Source organism: Phocoena sinus, chromosome 4 (genome assembly GCF_008692025.1).
Source record: "Phocoena sinus isolate mPhoSin1 chromosome 4, mPhoSin1.pri, whole genome shotgun sequence".
Classification (NCBI taxonomy): Eukaryota; Metazoa; Chordata; class Mammalia; order Artiodactyla; family Phocoenidae; genus Phocoena; species Phocoena sinus.
In genome coordinates this window covers 77,656,590-77,679,676 of record NC_045766.1, presented here as the reverse complement: position 1 = coordinate 77,679,676, position 23,087 = coordinate 77,656,590, and the positions used below count along the sequence as shown (strand labels likewise).

Below are 23,087 nucleotides of genomic sequence, written 5' to 3'. Positions count from 1 at the left end.
AATGTGTTTGTCAGGTTTTGGTATCAAGGTTTTTAGGCCTCATAAAATGAATTGAAAAGTGTTCTCACCTCCTCTGTTTTCAGAAAAATTTGTATAAGATTTGTATTATTTCTCTCCTAGATATTTGAACTAGCCAGAAAAGCCATGTGGCCTAGAGTTTTCTTTGTGGGAAGGTTTTAAATTACAGATCAATTTTTAAAACAGATATAGGGCTATTCAGATTTTCTTTTTTTTTTTTTCTGGTTGTAATATATAATTGTATTCATGAAATCAATTTAACAATGCTATAAAAATCTATTAAAATGTCCTTTTTAAATTTATTTTTTAATTGAATGGAATATTCTTTAAGTTCTATAGTGCTTTACAATTTTCTTTTTTTTTGGCTGCATTGGGTCTTTATTGCTGCACACAGACGTTCTCTAGTTGCGATGCACAGGCTTCTCATTTGCAGTGGCTTCTCTTGTTGCTGAGCACAGGCTCTAGATGTGTGGACTTCAGTAGTTGCAGCATGCGGGCTCATTAGTTGTGGCACGTGGGCCCTAGAGCATGCAGGCTTCAGTAGTTGCAGCACGTTGGCCCTAGAGTGCGTGGGCTTCAGTAGTTGTGGCATGTGGGCTCAGTAGTTGTGGCTTGCAGGCTCTAGATTGCAGGCTGTATAGTTGTGGCACACGGGATTAGTTGCTCCATGGCATGTGGAATCTTCCAGGACCAGGGATTGAACCCATGTCCCCCGCATTGGCAGGCAGATTCTTAACCACTGCGCCACCAGGGAAGTTCAGCTTTACAATTTTCAAGTTTCACACACATGATTTCATATAATTCCATAATAACCCTTTTATTTATCACCTACCCCTATCTCACCCTCTCCCCACTGGTAACAACTAGTTTATTCTCTGTATCTGCAATTCTGCTTCTTTTTTGTCTTATTCACTAGTTTTTATATTTTTTAGATTCCACATATAAGTGATATCATACAGTATTTGTCTTTCTTTGTCTGATTTATTTCACTTAGCATAATGCCCTCCAAGTCCATCCATGTTGCTGCAAGTGGCAAAATTTCTTTCTTTTTTATGGCTGAGTAGTATTCCATTGTATATATCTATCTGCCAGATCTTCTTTATTTATTCATCTGTTGTTGAACACTAAGGTTGCTTTAATACCTTGGCAGTTGTAAAGAATGCTGCTATGAACACTAGGGTGCCTTTATCTTTTCAAATTAGTGGGGTTTTTTTAGGTTGTGGGGTTTTTGGTTTTTTTTTTTTTTTTTTGGATTATATACCTAGAAGCAGAATTGCTGGCCACATGGTAGTTCTATTTTTAGTTTTTGAGAAACCTCCACACTGTTATCCACAGTGGCTGCACCAGGGGCTATTTAGGTTTTCTATTTCTCTTTGTGTCCATTTTAGTAATATGTGATTTTCAAGGGACTTGTCATACATGTGAGACATGAAAAAAGCAATAAACATAATGATAGTTTGAAGTGGTTTTCAAAATTATTTTAATATAATTTTTATAACTTAAAATTCACCCATTTAAATTTACAGTTCAGTTATTTTGCAGAGTTGTCAAAACCATAAACACAATCAAGTTTTATAACTTTTTAACCACTCCCCCAAAAGACCCTCACTTTAATTTGTCATCAATTCTTATTCCTACCACTAATTTCTTTTTCATCACTATAGATTTGCCTTTTCTGGACATATGGCATACATGAAATCATTTAATATGTGGTCGTTTCATCCAGCTTCCTTAACTTAGCATAATGTTTCTGAGATTCATCAATGTTGTAGAATCTATCAGTATTTCATTTCCTTTATTGCTAAATAATATTTCATTTTATAGATATGCTAGATTTTATTTTTCTACTCAAAGCTCATGGACATTTAGATTATTAATACTTTTTGGATATTATGAATAATGTTGCTATGAAAATTTATGAATAAGTCTTTGTGTAGACATAAGTTTTCATTTCTCTTGGGGATTTACCTAGAAGTGGAGCTGATCTAGTTTTCTTGGGATATCTTTATCTAACTTTGATATGAGGGTAATACTGACTATGTAGAATGAATTCCATCTTGTATTTTCTGGCAAAGTTTGTAAAGGATTGGTGTTTTTCCTTAAATGTTTGATAGAATTCAACACTAAAGACATCTGGGCTTGGGTTTGCTCTGGTAGAACCCAGGCCGTGAAACTGGGGAGGGAGGAATCAGAGCAGCCCCTGGCCAAAATTCCACAGACTTCCACTCAGTTTTTACTGAGTTTCAGTAGATTTTCTTCAACAAACAATTCTCAATTTGATGTATGCTTTGGGAAATTTCCAGAGGCCTAAATACTGGTTTATGTCAATTTTGTCCAGTTTTATCATTGCTTTTTGAGGAAAGGACTTCTTGAGCTTCATATGCAGCCATTTCTATAAGTCCTGCTGACATAAAATTTATATATAACATTTCCTCATTATCCTTTTTATGTCACTGGGATTCTCATTTCTGATGTTGGTAACTTACATCTTCTCTCTTTTTTTTTTCTTGATCCATCTTATTAGAGACTTTCAATTTTATGAATATATTCAGAGAACCAACTTTTGGCTTCTGAATAGTCCCAATTGTTTTTCTGTTGTCTATATCATTAATTTAGCCTCTTATTTTTATTTTCTTCCTTCTACTTAGTTTGGATTTAATTTCCTCTTCTTTTTGTATCTTCTTAAGCTAGAAGATTGCATAATTGCTTTCAGGTCTTTCTTTCATTTTTTCTTCTTTTTTTAATTGGGGTATGGTTGTTTTCTTTCTTATATTACCAATTAGAGTAATACATTTTTTCCTGCAAGCACTGCTTGAGCTACCTCCCATAAATATTGCCTTGTTATTTTCAATATCATTTAGTTTAAAATATTTCTTTCCTTTTTGCTCTTGGGTTATTTAGAACTGTGTTGTTTAATTTCCAAATATTTGGGGCTTTTCTATATACCTAATGATTATTGATAACCAATTTAATTACGTGTTTGAAAGAACATATTTTTCATTCCTTTAACATTTATTGAAAATTTTGTTATGACCCAGCATATGATTTATTTTGGTAAATGTTCTGTTCCTTTTTTAGCCCCCATTTCTATAGTTTTAATCTGGTGTCATTTCCTTTTAGCCTCAGTAACTTATTTAGTATTCTTGTAGTAGAGTCTGATGACAGTGAATCTTCTTTCTATTTAATGGTGTAAGTGCATGTAGGACTACTTATTTGTAAATCAACTAGAGAACTTTATTAATCTGGGCTTTATTCTTAATAATTGAGGGGATTTTTTTCCCCAGGTGTTAGATTACTTCCAATAGTCATAATTTCTTTTCCTTTTTTAAAAACTGAAATATCCAAATAAGATATTCCTTTTATTTTTACAGTATATCAAAATCATGTGCCTCCCTGAATGCACATCTACTATCAGTACATTAAAGTGGATCTAAATAAAATAAGTATAGGTAATAGAATATTTTATTTTAGATACTTTATATTAAAATTATAATATTTAACTATAAGATATATCTGATTTCTTAAGTATACAAACCACAATCAATTAATAATATATTAGAGTTGAACATTGGTCAAGTCAGGATGAGACAAGTTAAAAGTTTCAATAGCTATTAGATGATCATGTGATTCACCTTCATCAGGAAGGGAAGTAGTTTAGCTGGGTTTAGATTACAGCTATATTTAACAGTTATGTGGGAAACAAATATTAACAATTTCATCAGCACTACTGTGACCAGCTGACAAATATTGAATATTGTTTGGTCATCACTTTAAGCAGGTAAAAAATAAATAAACTTTTTCTAAGTGTTAAGAGAGATATTAGGCTGAGCAAAAACTTGTAATACGTTTCTCATTTTGAATTAGAAACCCTAAAATATAACCTTGTCTTTTATACATAGTGAAAAGTGTTTAACATAATTAGAAAGGTCCATCTGCTTAAGAAAAAAACAGATTTTATGATCTGAATACCTGTCTGTATGTCTTTTTCTTGTAAATTATCCAGGTATCCTAAATTATCAGTAAATTCAGTTTGACACTAAACTAAGTTCTTGAATATAATTAAAGATCTAGAAATTATAATTTGAGCCAATACATGAAGGCCTAATGATTTGTAGTGTTATAAGTCCATTTTATTCAGGTCTTGTCTTTCATAATTTCTTTAAATACAGAATTTTATAATATTAAAATAGTATTTGTTTCTTTGACCAAGACAATTGATATTGGGAATTTAGGAAATTAAAATTAATTAGACTTTTTATGAGAAAATAAACCTAAGGCTTACATAACTTACAGCTGTCCAGTAGAACTTTGTGCAGTAAGGAAATGTTCTATAATCTGTGCAGTAAAATATGGTACTGCTAGCTACACTGAGCACTTGAAATAAAGCTACTAAGACTAAGGAACTGAGCTTTCAATTCTGTTTTATTGGGCTTAAATGTTTAATTTTAATTTAACTTAATGTTAGCACTACTTGTTTATTTTTACATGGTGGTAAAATCAGAGAGAAAACACAAAGCTGTTTTAAAGATGAAATTATTAAATCAGTCTAATTTTTCCAGAGTGTATCAACTACATATCACATGAGCATTTTTCCTGAGTATATATCAATAACAAAAATGTTAAGGTACTTAAAAGCAAGTTTTTGCTTTTCATGTTGTGACCTAGTATCCAGTCATTAAATAAACTCATATTTAAACTTGTTTTTTTGTCAATATTTTGAGTTACAGCTTTAGAAAGAAAAGTAATTTCTTCTTTAAAATTTAATTTTATTTATTTTTGGCTATATCGGGTCTTAGTTGCAGCACGTGGGATCTTCTTTGAGGCATGCAGGATCTTTCATTGAGGTGTGCGGGCTCTTCATTGTGGCGCACAGGCTCTTTGTTGTGGCGCAGGCGTCTCTCGTTGTGGCGCAGAGGCTCCAGGGCACGTGGGCTCTCTAGTTGTGTTGCGTGGATTCCAGAGCACGTGGGCTCTGTAGTTTATGGCACACAGGCTCTCTAGTTGAGGCACGAGAGGTCAGTAGTTCTGGTGCCCTGGCTTAGTTGCCCTGTGGCATGTGGGATCTTAGTTACCTGACCAGGGATCAAACCCGCATCCACTACATTGTAGGGTGGATTCTTTACCACTCGACCACCAGAGAAGTCCCAGGAAAGTAATTTCTTGAAGCACCAACATACATTTAAAGATATGAAATAGGAATATTTTTAAAATATTTGATTTTCACTTATGTAAGTGCTTATACATTAACATTGTTTATAAATGGCAAATAGAACAGGATGCCCATAGGACTTGTAGAGAATTTATAATCTATACTTTTAATTCCCTTTCTAAGGTAGACAAATTATATTAATTTCTTTATTTAAAAATATTTTATACTAATAAAATAGAAAAGTTTATCAACCCATACAATTTAAAAGAGCTAATTTAATAAGACACAGACTTTAAGGTAGATGTTGATTAAAGAAACAAAGAAGGGACTAATAAAATTAGTTATTTTTATTATAAATCCCAAATCTTGAAAATATCTCCCTGTTGATTAGTATTTTCTTTTGAATTTCCTCACCTACAAAATATTGGAAGAAAAAAATCACACACTTTTTTCTCAGTGAAATTACCTTTTGTGTAGGTTAACCAAAATATCCAATTAAAAGTATTTTTTTCTCTACCTATTGTTCTCTGTCCATTTCTCTCCAGAACACTATTAGGGACCACAGTCCACAACTCTATAACTCTAGCTGTGATTCTTTCAGACTGCCATTTTGGTGGTATTTTTTTTTTAATTTAACGTTTTTTATATTGGGGTATAGTTGATTTACAATGTTCTGTTGGTTTCAGGTGTACAGCAAAGTGGTTCAGTTATACATATACATAGATCCATTCTTTTTCAGATTCTTTTCCAATATAGATTATTACAGAATATTGAGTAGAGTTCCCTGTGCTACACAGTAGGTCCTTGTTGATTATATATTTTATATATAGTAGTGTGTATATGTTAATCTCAACCTCCTAATTTATCCAACCCACACACCTTTCCCCTTTGAAAACCATAAGTTTGTTTTTGAAGTCTGTGAGTCTGCTTCTGTTTTGTAAATAAGTTCATTTGCATTATCTTTTTAGTTTCCACATATAAGTGATATCGTATGATATTTGTCTTTCTCTGTCTGACTTAATATGATAATCTCTAGGTCCATCTGTGTTGCTGCAAATGGCATTATTTTGTTCTTTTTTATGGCTGAGTAATATTCCATTATATGTATGTACCATATCTTCTTTATCCATTCATCTGTCAATGGACATTTAGGTTGTTTCCAAGTCTTGGATATTGTAAATAGTGCTGCAATGAACACTGGGGTGAATGTATCCTTTCGAACCATGGTTTTCTCCAGATATATGCCCAGGAGTGGGATTGCTGGATCATATGGAAGTATTATTTTTAATTTTTTTAGGAACCTCCATACTGTTCTCCATAGTGGTTATACCAATTTATCTATACATTACCACCAACATTGTCGAAGGGTCCCCTTTTCTCCACACCCTCTTCAGCATTTATTATTTGTAGACTTTTTGATAATGGCCATTCCAACAGGTGTGAGGTGATACCTCATTGTGCTTTAGATTTGAATTTCTCTAGTAATTAGGAATGTTGAGCATCTTTTCACGTGCTTTTTGACCATCTCTATAAATTCTTTGGAGAAATGTCTGTTTAGATCTTCTGCCCATTTTTTGATTAGGTTATTTGTTTTTTGTTATTGAGTGGCATGAGCTGTTTGTAGATTTTGGAGATTAATCCCTTGTCAGTGGCTTCATTTCCAAATATTTTCTCCCATTCTGTGGGTTGTCTTTTCGTTTTGTTTATGGTTTCCTTTTCTGTGCAAAAGCTTTAACTTTAATGAGGTCCCATTTGTTTATTTTTATTACTATAGGAGGTAAATCCAAAAAGATACTGCTGCCATTTATGTCAAAGGGTCTTCTGCCTACTTTTCCTCTAAGAGTTCTATAGTATCCAGTCTTACATTTAGGGCTTTAATCCATATTTGTGTATGGAATTAGAGAATGTTCTAATTTCATTCCTTTACCTGTAGCTGTCCAGTTTTCCCAGCATCACTTATTGAGCAGGCTGTGTTTTCTCCATTGTATATTCTTGCCTTCTTTGTTGGAGATTAATTGATCATAGGTTCATGGGTTTATTTCTGGGCTTTCTATCCTGTTCCATTAATCTGTATTTCTGTTTTTCTGCCAGTACCATACTGTTTTGATGACTGTAGCTTTGTAGTATAGCCTGAAGAAGTCAGGGAGCCTGATTCATCCAGCTCTGTTTTTCTTTCTCAGGATTGCTTTGGCTATTTCAGGTCTTTTGTGTTTCCATACAAATTGTAAAATGTTTTGTTCTACTGCTGCGAAAAATGTCATTGGTAATTTGATAGGGATTGCATTAAATCTGTATATTGCCTTGGGTGTATAGTCATTTTGACAATATTGATTCTTCCAGTCCAAGAACATGGTGTATCTTTCCAACTATTTTTGTCATCTTCAAATTCTTTCATCAGTGTCTTAGAGTTTTCAGAGTACAGCTCTTTTGCCTCCTTAGATAGGTTTATTCCTAGGTATTTTATTCTTTTTGATGCAATGGTAAATGGGATTGTTTCCTTAATTTTTCTTTCTGATCTTTCATTGTTAGTGTATAGAAATGCAACAGGTTTCTGTGTATTAATTTTGTATCCTGCAACTTTACTGAATTCATTGATGAGATCTAGTAGTTTTCTGGTAGTATCTTTAGGATTTTCTATGTATAGTATCATGTCAACTGCAAACAGTGATAGTTTTATTTCTTCTTTTCCAATTTGAAAGTATATGGCTTATATGGCCTTAATTATGTTGAGGTATGTTCCCTCTCTGTGCCCACTTGCTGGAGAGTTTTTATCATAAATGGGTATTGAATTTTGTCAAAAGCTTTTTCTACATCTATTGAGATGATCATATGGTTTTTATTCTTCAATTTGTTGATGTATTGTATCACATTGATTGATTTGTGGATATTGAAGAATCTTTGCATCCCTGGAATAAATCCCACTTGATCATGGTGTATGATCGTCTTAATGTATTGTTGGATTTGGTTTACTAGCACTTTGTTGAGAATTTTTGTGTCTATGATCATCAGTGATATTTGCCTGTAATTTTCTTTTTTTGTGATATCTTTGGATTTGGTATCAGGATGATGGTAGCCTCATAGAATAAGTATGAGACTGTTCCTTCTTCTGAAATTTTTTGGAAGAGTTTCAGAAGGATAGGTGTTAACTCTTCTCCAAATATTTGATAGAAATCACCCATGAAGCCATCTGGTCCTGAACTTTTGTTTGTTGGAAGTTTTTAAATCGCTGTTTCAATTTCAGTGCTGTGATTGGTTTGTTCGTATATTCTATTTCTTCCTGATTCAGTCTTTGAAGGTTGTACCTTGCTAAGAGTTTGTCCATTTCTTCTAGGTTGTCCATTTTATTGGCATACTGTTGTTTGTAGTAATCTCTTTTGATCCTTTGTATTTCTGTGGTGTCAGTTGTAACTGCACCTTTTTCATTTCTACTTTTATTGATTTGAGCACTTTCCCCTTTTTTTCTTGATGAGTCTGGATAAAGGTTTATCAATTTTATCTTTTCAAGAACCAGCTTTTAGTTTCATTGATGTTTTCTACTGTTTTCTTCATCTCTATTTCATTTATTTCTCTGATCTTTATGATTTCTTTTCCTTCTACTAACTTTGGGTTTTGTTTTTTCTTCTTTCTCTAGTTGCTTAAGGTGTAAGGTTGTTTATTTTTCTTGTTTCCTGAGGTAAGATTGTATTTCTATAAACTTCCCTCTTAGAACTGCTTTTGCTGCATCCTATAGGTTTTGGATCATTGTGTTTTTGTTTTCATATGTCTCTAGGTATTTTTTTATTTCCTCTCTGATTTCTTTGGTGATCCATTGGTTTTTTAGTAACATATTGTTTAACCTCTACGTGTTTGTGATTTTTACAAGTTCTTTTCTTGTAGTTGATTTCTAATCTCATAGTGTTGTGGCTGGAAAATACGCTCGATATGATTTCAGTTTTCTTAAATTTACCAAGGCTCACTTTGTGGCCCAGCATGTGATCTATCCTTGAGAATGTTCCATGTGCACTTGAGAAGAATGTGTATTCTCCTGCTTTTGGATGGAATGTTCATCTGGTCTAATGTGTCATTTAAGGCCCATGTTTCCTTACTGATTTTCTGTCTGGATGATCGGTCCATTGATGTAAGTGGGGTGTTAAAGTCCCCCACTATTATTTTTGTGTTACTGTTGATTTCTCCTTTTATGGCTGTTAATATTAGCCTTACATATTGAGGTGCTCCTATGTTGGATGCATATATATTTACAATTGTTATAATTTCTTCTTGGATTGACCCCTTGATCATTATGTAGTGTCCTTCTTTGTCCCTTGCAATGGACTTTATTATAAAGTCTATTTTGTCTGATGTGAGTATTGCTACTCCACCTTTCTTTTGATTTCCATTTGCATGGCATACCTTTTTCCATCCTCTCACTTTCAGGCTGTATGTGTCCCTAGATCTGAAGTGGGTCTCTTATAGACAGCATATATACAGTCTTGTTTTTGTGTCCATTCAGCCAGTCTTTTGGTTGGAGCATTTACATTTAAGGTAATTATCAATATGTATGTTCTTATTGCCATTCTGTTAATTGTTTAGGATTTGTTTCTGAAGTTCCTTTTTCTTCCCTTTCTCTTTTGTTCTTGTTCTTCAGGCATCCCAGCACTGGAGTCTGTAGGCTGTTGGGTGGGGACATGTCTCAGTGCCAAAAGAGAGTTGTGTTTGGATTGATTTTTCTGTTTTGTGTGTGTATCTATTGTAGGTTTTTCGTTTGCAGTTACCATGATGTTTTAATATAGCAGTCTATATATATACAAGATTTTTTTAAGTTGCTGGTTTCTTACTTTCAAATGCCTTTCCAATATCCTGCATTTGTGCTCTCCTCTTCTAACAATTGCTGGTTTTGTGATCATATTTGTGTGTGTATATTTTCCTGCCTTTACTATATGTTTGCCTTTACTGGTGTGCTTTCCCATTTGTAATGTTCTTGTTTCTAGTTGTGGCCTTTTCTTTTCTGCCTAGAGAAGTTCCTTTAGCATTTGTTGTAAAGCTGGTTTGGTGGTACTGAATTCTGTTAGCTTCTGCTTGTCTATAAAGCTTTTGATTTCTCCACTGAATCTGAATGAGAGCCTTGCTGGGTAGAGTATTCTTGGTTATAGGTTTTCCCCTTTCATTACTTTAAATATATCATGCCACCACTTTCTGGCCTGCAGAGTTTCTGCTGAAAAATCAGCTGATAACCATGTGGGGCATTCCTTTGTATGTTATTTGTTGCTTTTCCCTTTTGCTTTTAATATTTTCTCTGTCTTTATTTTTTGTCAGCTTGATTAATATGTGTCTTGGGGTGTTCCTCCTTGGTTTTATCCTGTATGGGACTATCTGTGCTTCCTGGACTTGAGTATTTCCTTTCCCATGTTAGGGAATTTTTTGGCTATTATGTCTGCAAATATTTTCTCAGGGCCTTTCTCTCCTCTCCTTCTGGGATGCATATAATGTGAATGTTGGTGCATTTAATGTCATCCCAGAGGTCTTTGAGACTGTGCTCATTTCTTTTCATTCTTTTTTCTTTATTCTGTTCCATGGCCGTGATTTCCACCAATCTGTTTTCCAGCTCACTTATCCTTTCTTCTGCCTCATTTATTCTGCTACTGATTCCGTCTAGTATATTATTTCAGTTATTGTATTGTTTATCTCTGTTCTTTAAATTTTCTATCCCTTTGTTAAACATTTCTTATATCTTCTTGGTTTGCTCCTCCATTCTTTTTCTGAGATCTTGGATCATCTTTTACTCTGAATTATTTTTCAGGCAGATTGCCTATCTTCACTTATTTGTTCTTCTGGGGTTTTATCCTATTCTTTCACCTGGAACATATTTCTCTGCCATCTCATATTTCTCTGCCATCTAACTTTCTGTGTTTGTGGTCTCCATTTCTCAGGCTGCATGTTTGTAGTTTCTCTTGCTTCTGGTTTCTCTTGCCCCTGGTGTGTGAGGTTGGTCCAGGGTCTTGTGCAGGCTTCCTGATGGGAGGGACCAGTGCCTGCCCACTGGTGGGTGGAGCTGGGTCTTGTCCCTCTGGTGGGCAGGGCCTTGTCAAGGAATGGCTTGCACTCCAGACAACTTTATGCGGCCTGTCTGCTGATCGGTGTGGCTGTGTTCCCACCCTGTTGGTTGTTTGATCTGAGGCATCCCAGCACTGGAGTCTGTAGGCTGTTGGGTGGGGACATGTCTCAGTGCCAAAATGGTGACCTCCTGGAGAGCTCACACCAATGAATATTCCCTGGGGCCTCCACCACAAGTGTCCTTGCTCCCAGAGTGAGCTACAGCCGACCCCCACATCCCCAGGAGACCCTCCAGGACCCACAGGTAGGTCCAGCTCAGGCTCTTATGGAGTCACTGCTTTGCCATGGATCCCGGTGCACACAAGGCCTTGTGTTTGCCCTCCCAAAGTGTAGTCTCTGTTTACTCCAGTCCTGTGCAGCTCCTGTACTCATGCCCCACTGGCCTTCAAAGCTAAATGCACTGGGGGCTCCTCCTCCTGATGCCAGACCTCCAGGCTGGGAAGCCTGATGCAGGGCTCAGAACTCTCACTCCTATGGGAGAACCTTTGTGATATAATCATTTTTCAGTTTGTGGGTAATCCAGACAGCAAGTATGGGATTTGACTATATTACAAAGGTGCCCCTCCTACCATCTTGTTGTGGCTTCTTTGTTTTTGGAATATAGAATATCTTTTTTGGTAGGTTCCAGTCTATTTTGTTGATGGTTGTTTAGCAGTTAATTGCAATTTTGGTGTTTTCGTGAGAAGAGCTGAGCTCAAGTCCTTCTACTCCACCATCTTGTCCTCAACCTCCCCCAGACTGCGGGTGCTGTGCCATGCCATGCCAGGGGCATAACAGCCTGTGGCTTCCCCGAGTCCAGGCTGGTAAGTTGGAGTCATTGCTCTGGCCTAGCTGCTTTTTCTGGCCTCACTGATTCAGGGCTGGGGCCACAACCCTAGGCCAGAGGTGGCACCCTCAAAGCATGGTGGGACGGTCAACCACCAGGTCAGGAAGCACGTGGGTCCATTCTGGTAATAATTTAATTAAATATTAATGTTAAAAATAAACTTTATTAAAGTATTAATGTATATGAAATAAAGTTTCCCAATTATAAGTATGTAATATGAGTTTTGACAAATATACATGACAATATAAGTTATGTAACCACCAACAGACTAATTTTATAAAAACTATTCATCACCTTAAAAGGTTCTCTCGTGCCCTTTGCATTCAATTATTACCTCTCACTCCTTGGCCCCACAAAACCACTGATTTGCTTTGTGTCACCGTAGTTTTTACATATACTACCATTTTATAGAAATAGAAACATAAATAATTTTGTTTGTTTTCTTTCACTTAGCATAATGCTTTTGTGATTCATCCTTATTTTCATTGCTGCATAATATCCCATTATGTGGATATACAAAAATGTGTTGTGTCCATTAACGGTGGAAATTTGGGTTGTTTCCAGTTTGGGGCTGTTATGAATAAATCTGCTATTTACATTCAGGTAAAAGTCCTTGTGTAACATTTATTTGTATTTTCTTGAGTAGATAGGAGAATTACTGAGTCATATGGTAAGTATATGTTTATGAGACAGGATAAACTATTTTATAAAGAGGTTATATCATTTTGCTATCCCACCAGCAATGCATGAGGGTTTTGGTTTTTCCACATTCTTGTCAACACTTCCTATTGTCAGTCTTTTCAATTAGATACCAGTGATGGGTTCACTGGTATCTAGTAGTGATTTTAATTTACATATTCCTAGTAACTAATGATGTTCAGCATCTTTAAAGTGCTTATTTCACATTTGTGCATCTTGTTTGGTGAAATGTCTGTTCAAAACTTTTACCTACTTTTTAAATCAAGTTGTCTTATTATTACTGGGAGTTCTGTAAATATTTTGAATAAGATATGTATTTTCCAAATATCTTCTCTCAGTCTGTGGCTAATCTTTTCATTTTGTTAATGGTATCTTTTGTAGAGCAAAATGATTTAATTTTGATGTCATGCAGGTTATCAATTTTTTATTTTATGGTTTGTGCTTTTCATGCCCTTTTAAACTGTTGTCTAACCCAAGATTACTATGATTTTCTTCTGATCCATTTTGTTAATTTTTGCGTTTTATGAAAGGTGAAAGTTAAGGCTCCATTTTTAATTTATGGGTAGCTAATTGTTTTATCATTTATTGAAAATATTATCTTTCCTCTGAGTTGCCATAGCACTTTTGCCAAATATTGTCATTTATGTGTGTGTTTGTGGATATTGTTCCATTACACTAATATTTATATTTTTTCAATACTTTTTCAATACCAGCCTATTGTGATTCCTGTAGCTTTAGAGTATGTCTTGAAATTTTATAGTGTAGCTCCTTAAACTTTTTTATTTTTCAAAACCGTTTGGGCTATTCTAGATCACTGCAGAATCATGTTTCAATTTCTTAAACAAAAAATGTCTGCTGGGATTTTGTTTGGAGTTGCTTTCACTTTGTAGATCAATTTGGGGAAAATGAACAATATTGAGTTTTCTGACCATTGATCAAGGTACATCTCTTTATTTAGGTCTTCTTTCATTTCCCTCAGCATGGTTTATAATTTTCTGTATACATATTTTCTACATGTGTTAAATTTATACCTATTTTATAGTTTGATGCTATTATGAGTATTGGATGGAGAGTTCTATAAATTTCAGTTTAGTCAAGGATGTCAATAGTGTTGTTCAGAACTTCTATATTCTAATTATTTTTTGCCTAATAATTCTATCGATTATTGAAAGAAGAATGTTTGCATCCTCAGCCTTAATTGTAGATTTGTCTGTTTTTCCTTCTAACTCTCAGTATTTCTCCATGTATTTTGAAGGTCTGTTACCAGATGAATCCACATAAAAGGTTGCTATATCTTCTTGATGAATTGACTTCATAATCATTCTCCCTATTTATCTCTCAAAATTTTTCTTGTTCTGAAATATACTTTGTCTATATTAATGATCCATTAATATAGCCACTTGAGCCTTCATTTAATTAGTATTTTCATGGTATACATTTTCCATTCTTTTAATTTATTTTTAAACTGTATTTGTCGTAGGCAACATATATTGGATCTGAATTTTGTTTTTCCACTCAGGCAATCTCTGCCCTTAATTGGAGTGTTTAGACAATTTATTGACTTTAATGTGATTATCCCTATTGTTGCCTTGAATGAAAAGATTTTTCTATTTTCTATTTGTCCCATTTGTTCTCGCATTTTTTTTTATGGTACCTTTTAATGATTCTATTTTATGTCCTATTGTCCTAAGTATTTGTTTTAAATTTTAATTTAAAAACTTTTTTTTTAATTTACATTTTGCTCTTTGGTTTATTATGTATATATATATATCTTTAACTTCAAATAAATAAACAGCATTATACCACTTCACATATAAGAATCCTTTAACAGTATACTTCTATCTCTCTTCCTGTTCTCTTCCTGCTCTTAGTACTACTGTTGCCATATATTTTATTTCTATCATGTTATAAATCCCACAATACATTGTTATTTGCATTTTCAGTGATCAATGATTTTTTGAAGAAATGAGTCTTTAATATTAATCCACATATTTAACCACTTATGGTGTTCTTCATTACTTAGTGTAGATCCATATTTTAATCTGGAATCATTTTTCTTCTGCCTAAAGGACTTCCTTTATTATTTCTTTTTAATACTTCAGCTATAAGTTATCAATACCGACAGGCCAAAAAATTCTAGAATAAGATAATGCTATGGAGAATAGGGTAGCTATTTTATATACAAGGGATTAGAAGGCATATTGTGTTCCTACAGTACAGTTGCTCTAGTTTTTATGTACAATGTTTAAAGGTTACTTTCCATTTATAGTTATTACAAAATATTGGCTGCATTCCCCATGTTGTACAATACATCCTGGAGCCTATCTTACACCCAATAGTTTATACTTCCTACTCCCAGACCCCTCTCCTTCTCTCCCCACTGGTAACCACTAGTTTGTTCTCTTTATCTGTTGAGTCTGCTTCTTTTTTGTTATATTCACTAGTTTGATGTATTTTTTTTCGATTCCACATATAAGTGATAACACGCAGTATTTGTCTTTCTCTGTCTGACTTACTTCACTTACCATAATGCCATCTGAGTCCACTCATGCTGCTGCAAATGGCAACATTTCATTCCCTTTTTGCTCTATTTTATATTGGAAATGCTTTTTAAAATTTTAATGTTTATTTTCTTATTAGTCATCCTTTTTTTTAAGAACATTAAAATGTGAAAAGTGTATATTTAGGAGTTGAGCAAATAGTACATATGTGTGTGTGTATATATATATATATTTTTTATTCAAACAGAAAGTCACAAAAATTATAAACATCCTCATCAGTTCACTCAGTCCCGTGTAATTAATTTTTTTATCTTGATCTTTTGTTAGCACTTTTATGAGTTCATCAGTTTTCCATTAGAGTTCTGAAAATGCTTATTCATTCAGTTCAGCAGTATAGTCAGTTACCAGAAACCTGTACTTGTCAGAGTCTTTTCTATGAATTCCTTGAAGATGAAACCCTTTTATAGGAACATATTTTCAAAAGCATCAGAATACACCCAGAACTGTCTGTAAATGACAAAAGACTTAAAAATGACCACAGTTAAAGATTTGATGAAAGTTCATAATAATGCAATTGACAAGGAAATTTAGTTATTTCTGAGATATACATTTTAAAGTAATAACTAGAATTATGACATATAACATTATACCAGAACATATAAGATTTTTAGAAATTTCATGTAATGTCTGAAACATTTATATTAACATATTTCCATACAAATAACCCAAAGAAAGTTTAGTATTAGTTGTTTTGTTTGTTTATATTGCAGGTTCTTATTAGTCATCCATTTTATACACATCAGCGTATACATGTCAACCCCAATCTCCCAATTCAGCACACCACCACCACCACCACCCGCCACTTTCCCCCTTTGGTGTCTATATGTTTTGTTCTCTACATCTGTGTCTCAATTTCTGCTCTGCAAACCAGTTCATCTGTACCATTTTCTAGGTTCCACATATTTGCGCTAATATACGATATTTGTTTTTCTCTTTCTGACTTACTTCACTCTGTATAACAGTCTCTAGATGCATCCACGTCTCTACAAATGACCCAATTTTGTTCCTTTTTATGGCTGAGTATATTCCATTGTATATATGTACCACATCTTCTTTATCCATTCGTCTGTCCATGGGTATTTAGGTTGCTTCCATGATCTGGCTATTGTAAATAGTGCTGCAATGAACATTGGGGTGCATGTGTCTTTTTGAATTATGGTTTTCTCTGGGTATATATATGCCCAGTAGTGGGATTGCTAGGTCATATGGTAATTCTATTTTTAGTTCTCTAAGGAACCCCCATACTGTTCTCCATAGTGGCTGTATCAATTTACATTCCCACCAACAGTGCAAGAGGGTTCCTTTTTCTCCACACCCTCTCCAGCATTTGTTGTTTGTAGATTTTCTGATGATGCCCATTCTAACTGGTGTGAGGTGATACCTCATTGTAGTTTTGATTTGATTCTCTAATGATTAGTGATGTTGAGCAGCTTTTCATGTGCTTCTTGGCCATCTGTATGTCTTCTTTGGAGAAATGTCTATTTAGGTCTTCTGCCCATTTTTGGATTGGGTTGTTTGTTTTTTAATATTGAGCTGCATGAGCTGTTTATATATTTTGCAGATTAATCCCTTGTCAGTTGCTTCGTTTGCAAATATTTTCTCCCATTCTGAGGGTTGTCTTTTCATCTTATTTATGGTTTCCTTTGCTGTGCAAAAGCTTTTAAGTTTCATTAGGTCCCATTTGTTTATTTTTGTTTTTATTTCCATTACTCTAGGAGGTGGATCAAAAAATATCTTGGGTTTATTTTTGTAGGTCGTTTTCTTCTCTTGTGTTTCCCACTTAGAGAAGTTCCTTTAGCATTTGTTATACAGCTGGTTTGGTGGTGCTGAATTCTCTTAGCTTTTGCTTCTCTGTAAAATTTTTGATTTCTCCATCGAATGTGAATGAGATCCTTGCTGGGTAGAGTAATCTTGGTTGTACGTTCTTCCCTTTCATTACTTTAAGTATATCATGCCACTCCCTTCTGGCTTGTAGAGTTTCTGCAGAGAAATCTGCTGTTAACCTTATGGGAGTTCCCTTGTATGTTATTTGTCATTTTTCCCTTGCTGCTTTCAGTAATTTTTCTTTGTGTAATTTTTGCCTATTTGATTACTATGTGTCTTGGCATGTTTCTCCTTGGGTTTGTCCTGTATGGGACTCTCTACACTTGCTGGATTTGGGTGGCAATTTCCTTTCCCATGTTAGGGAAGTTTTCGACTATAATCTCCTCAAATATTTTCTCGGGTCCTTTCTGTCTCTTCTTCTTCTTCTGAGACCCCTATAATGCGAATGTTGTTGCGTATGATGCTGTCCCAGAGGTCTCTTAGGCTGTCTTCATTTCTTTTCATTCTTTTTTCTTTATTCTTTTCTACAGCTGTGAATTCCACCGTTCTGTCTTCCAGGTCACTTATCCGTTCTTCTGCCTCCATTATTCTGCTATTGATTCCTTCTAGTGTATTTTTCATTTCAGCTATTGTATTGTTCATCTGTTTCTTCTTTAATTCTTCTAGGTCTTTATTAAACATTTCTTGCATCTTCTGGATCTTTGCCTCTGTTCTTTTTACGAGGTCCTGGATCATCTTTGCTATCATTATTCTGAATTCTTTTTCTGCAAGGTTGCCTATTTCCACTTCATTTAGTTTTTCTGGGGTTTTATCTTGTTCCTTCATCTGGTACATAGCCCTCTGCCTTTTCATCTTATCTTTCTGTGAATGTGGTTTTTATTCCACAGGCTGCAGGACTGTAGTTCTTCTTGCTTCTGCTGTCTGCTCTCTGGTGGATGAGGCTATCTAAGAGGCTTGTAGAAGTTTCCTGATGAGAGGGACTGGTAGTGGGTAGAGCTGACTGTTGCTCTGGTGGGCAGAGCTCAGTAAAACTTTAATCCACTTTAATCCTTTAATCCAGAGCTCAGTAAAACTTTAATCCACTTGTCTGCTGATGGGTGGGGCTGGGTTCCCTCCCTGTTGCTTGTTTGGCCTGAGGTGACCCAACACTGGAGCCTACCGCGGCTGTTTGGTGGGGTTAATGGCAGTCTCTGGGAGGTCTCACACCAAGGAGTACTTCCCAGAACTTCTGCTGCCAGTGTCCTTGTCCCTTGGTGAGCCACAGCTGCCCCCCTTCTCTGCAGGAGACCCTCCAACACTAGCAGGTAGGTCTGGTTCAGTCTCCTATGGGGTCACTGCTCCTTCCTCTGGGTCCCGATGTGCATACTACTTTGTGTGTGTCCTCCAAGAGTGGAGTCTCTGTTTCCCCCAGTCCTGCCATCAAATCCCACTAGCCTTCAAAGTCTGCTTCTCTAGGAATTCCTCCTCCCATTGCCAGACCCCCAGGTTGGGAAGCCTGACGTGGGGCTCAGAACCTTCACTCCAGTGGGTGGACTTCTGTGGTATAAGTATTCTCCAGTTTGTGAGTCACCCACCCAGCAGTTATGGGGCTTGATTTTATTGTGATAGCACCCCTCCTATCATCTCATTGCAGCTTGTCCTTTGTCTTTGGATGTGGGGTATCTTTTTTGGTGAGTTCCAGTGTCCTTCTGTCGATGATTGTTCAGCAGTTAGTTGTGATTCCAGTGTTCTCAAAAGAGGGAGTGAGAGCATGTCCTTCTACTCTGCCATTTTGAACCAATCTCTTCCTTTATTATTTCTTATACTACATGTCTCCTAGTGATGGATTCCCTCAGATTTTTATTCATGAGTAAAAATCTGTATTTCACCATTTGAAAGATATGTGCTGAGTACAGAATTTTATTTTGACCCATTATAATCATTTGTTGCTTTCAAGATGTCATGTCATTTTGGACTGTGTAGTTTCCTATGAGTAGATTTCATCATTCTTATCTTTGCCTCTGTGTAGGAAATATATCTTTTCTCTCTGGCTGCTTTTAACATTTTTTCTTCATCACTAGTTTTCAACAGTGTGATGGTGTATTTTTCGGTGTATTTTTCTTTATGTTGATTCTGCTTAGGATCCTTTGAGTTTCTTGGATCTTTAGGTTTACTGTTACCAAGTTTGGCTATCATTTTGCTATTTTGGCTTCATTGCTTTAAATATGTTTTCTGCTGATCTTCCTTTCTGAGGCTCCAATTACATTTATTCTAGACTGCTCAATTTTGTCCCAGGGGTCAGTGATGCTTTGGGGTTTTCTTCTCTCTCATGTTTCTTTTTGGAAATTTTCTATTGCTTTTTATTCAAATTCACTATTCTTCTCTGCTATGATGTCTAATATTCAGATAAAAATATATCTGAAATGATTAAATTACCTCTCAAAATTTGAGTCTTTTTAATATCTTCTAATTCTCACTTTATCACATTCATGTTTTCCTCAGCCTTCTTGAATATCTGGAATATATTTTCCAAAGCATTTCTAATATCCTTTTCTGCTAATTTTATCATCTCTTTTATTTCTAGGTATGTTTCTGGTGATTTACTTTTTTCCTCTGGTTATCCGTCTTTTTCTTGATACCTACTACTTTTCATATAGTTAACATTGTGAATTTTACATTTATGGTGATATTTTGTTGGATTCTTTTCAATAGATAGTTATCTGGAAGGAAGTTATGTTACTTAGAATCAGTTTTTAAGCTTTTTTAGGGTGGGTCTAGAAAAGCCTTTAGTTTATGGCTAATTTGTTCCCACTACTGAAGTGACACCCCTGTATCTGTTTTCCCATGTAGTTGGAGATCTCAGCAGTTTGGCTGGTAGTGACATGAAATATTCTCAGCCTTGTATGAGCTTTGTGAATTGTTCTGCTTTATCCTTTTGGTGGTTTGTTCCCAAGCCTGGGGTAGTTTATTCACATGGATGCACAGATCAGTACCCAGACAAAATTTCAAGAGAACCATTCTATAAATCTCTGGTGTATTCTATCTATGCAGCTCTCTTCTCTCTAGTATTTTGCCTCATAAATTCTGTTTTTGCCACATTAGACTCTGATTTCTGTCTCCTTGGTTTGGTGAGACTTCTGATCTCTCCTTGAGTTTCGGCTTCCTGGGAAATCTCTCCATTCAGTAAGCTAGAACACTTAGTTTAAACTAAAGTTTACTTCGATTGTTATCCTTCTCTCATCTTATTCTATGTTGCCTGTTGACCAATATGTGAAGACTGCCGTTTAATATATTTTGTTCAGCTTCTTAGTTAAGGTAGGAGATTAAATCCAGTATCCATGTTGACTTTTCAACAACAATTGCCTAACCTCCCCAAACCTAAGGTATAACTTTCCAGGATTCTTACGTACTTACTTACTTATTTATTTATGGATGCGTTGAGTCTTCGTTGCTGCATGCAGGCTTTCTCAGTTGCATCAGGTGGGGGCTACTTTTCATTGTGGTGCACAGGCTTCTCATTGCGGTGGAGTTTGTTGCGGAGCACGGGCTTTAGGCACATGGACTTCAGTAGTTGTGGCTCACAGGCTTAGTTGCTCCCCGGCACATGGGGTCTTCCCAGACCAGGGATCGAACCCGTGTCCCCTACACTGACATGTGGATTCTTAAGCACCGTACCACCAGGGTAGTCCCCAGTATTCTTATTTTTAATTCAAAAAGAAAAATATTTTTGTTGGTGTCATACATTCTAGTTGCCTTTTTTTCTCTTCTCAGTACTGCATTTGGGAACTCTCTCATACCTGTAAGCAGAAGTAATTAACTACTTTTTAACATTAAAAGTTTAGAGATATTAATTTGCTACAATATATAGTATGTATAATATTGCACTTATAATAATATTAAGATCAGTTCTACTTTTGTGTGGAAATTTTTCAAACTACTTTAATAACATTTCTGACTTGATGCTAATAAAAGCTCTGTGAACTAGATAAATCTAGCGTTATAATTCTCATTACAAAGTAAAGAAGCTAAGGCCTCACAAGATTCATTATTTTTCTCAATCACATAACCTATAAATGATGAGATAGGATCTTCTGACTTTTATAACAGTGTTTTTTCCAATTTTCCAGAATCTGTCTTCCTGGAAGATGTAGAACTTTATGTAAAATAGCAAAACATCTAGTATAGTATGGTAGCAAAACTTTTCACTTTTCATGAGGAAGGCAATATGGTGGAATAGAAATAACTAGATTTAGAGTAAGCGGATGATTTGTCAGTCATATTCAATCTAAGTAATAAAACAACGTGGAATTACATAAAATGAGCAAAACAACTTTTATACAACTATTTTATATTTACTTTAGGAAACAAAAAGCAGATTTACAATTGTTCAGCTAGAGGGCATGTTGTAAATGGATCAAAAAGAGAGTTTAGTGTATGCCAGTTGTTAAGGTGACCAAAATGCCTGCTTAGGAGATCCATTTTAATTTTTCAGGAGATTTAGTTAAGAAATTAATCAAATGGCCTTTGTATTTTAGTAAATGGGACAAAATAAAGAACAAAAGATTGAGAAATTTTAAAATTTTTGTGAATGAGTTAGATCTCTGTTCATATCTACTATGGTGTCAAAATCTTTGATATATGTAGTTAATCTTTATGTAAAATCTTGTGTTAAGTATACACTCTGTTTAAGAAGAGAATTAATTTCGAACCTAATAATTATTATTTTTGAAAAAAGTCCCCTAATTGCATACCTAAGCAGCTGTAGCTATTGAAGTATGACATTTCTTGATCTGTTCCCCCCTTCATAGCAAAAAGATTTTATATGATTCATCTGTAAAAACATAAAATCAAGTTAAAGAGCAAGTTGAGTAATCACTACTTACATGATAAAATATATGAGAAAATATGATTGCAGGTCATTCCTATTTTTTGCAGTGGTCATGGCTATTATATAAGGTTAACCTATCCTATGTAAAGCCACCATATCCTTCCTGACTTTCACCAGTCACTGCCTGACTTACCCAACCCTAAAGCATTACTTTCCAATAATCTTATTTATTTTTTAATTCAGAGATAAAAATAATAATGGTTGGTGTAATACATTCTAGTTGCATTGTTTTTTTTCCTCTCAGAGTTGCATTTGGGAACTGCAATGGGTTGGCTGTGGTGGATTTTATACAGAAGACAGTACTGTTAAGCATGGGGACCATTGACCTATATAGATCAAGTGATCTATACCAACGACAACCACGGTCTCCTCGAAAAAACAAGCAGTTCATTGCAGGTAGGAGATAAGATCGTTATGAACTTGATTAGTTCACCTGTTTTCTTACCTTTAGATTTCTTGTCTTTCTTCTGTGATGCTATTCAAATGCACAGCAATATAAAGTCAACATACTTTACAATACCACGTAAGTAAAATTGGTCAGAAACATAGTAAGAATCTTTGAAAGGGTAAAGGAGGTGTTTAAACTTCAATTTGTTGTTAACGTTAGGAAGGATCTCAAGTTTCTTAAGTTGAATTCCTAAAAAATAACAAAAGATAAGATATTAAATATAAAAATGCTAAGAAAACCAGGCTATCTAGTTGAAAAAGCTGCTTGCAATGGTTGTGTTAACTGGGATAGTTTTCTTCTAATATATGATAGCTTTAAAAATATAACTTAAGGTCATTCACTAGTTTTAATATTTTAAAGTAACTCCATTTTTTGGCTGTCACCTTTCCTTGTTGGATGGTGACTTTCTTGGAGGTATTTTCACAAATGCAGTAAACATTATTAACATTTTAAAATGCTATGAAAGATGATATTTTTCTTGACAAGACAAATTAGAAAAACATATAAAGTTAGTAAAATACAAGCCAAAATACTTTCTACGTATAATGCCAAACCTTGATATGCCAAATTATCCAAAGTTGTACTAAAATTTCAGTACATATCCA

General features: G+C 34.9%; 1 protein-coding gene across 2 annotated transcripts in view; it reads left to right on the top strand.

Annotated features, from left to right (window-relative positions):
• Positions 1-23,087, top strand: part of STXBP5L (syntaxin binding protein 5 like) — a 405,174-nt gene that overhangs the window by 290,470 nt on the left and 91,617 nt on the right. For both annotated transcript variants that reach the window (XM_032630474.1, XM_032630475.1), the window contains exon 18: positions 22,279-22,430. In XM_032630474.1, the coding sequence (XP_032486365.1) occupies positions 22,279-22,430 (152 nt within the window). The remainder of the gene's footprint in view (positions 1-22,278; positions 22,431-23,087) is intronic.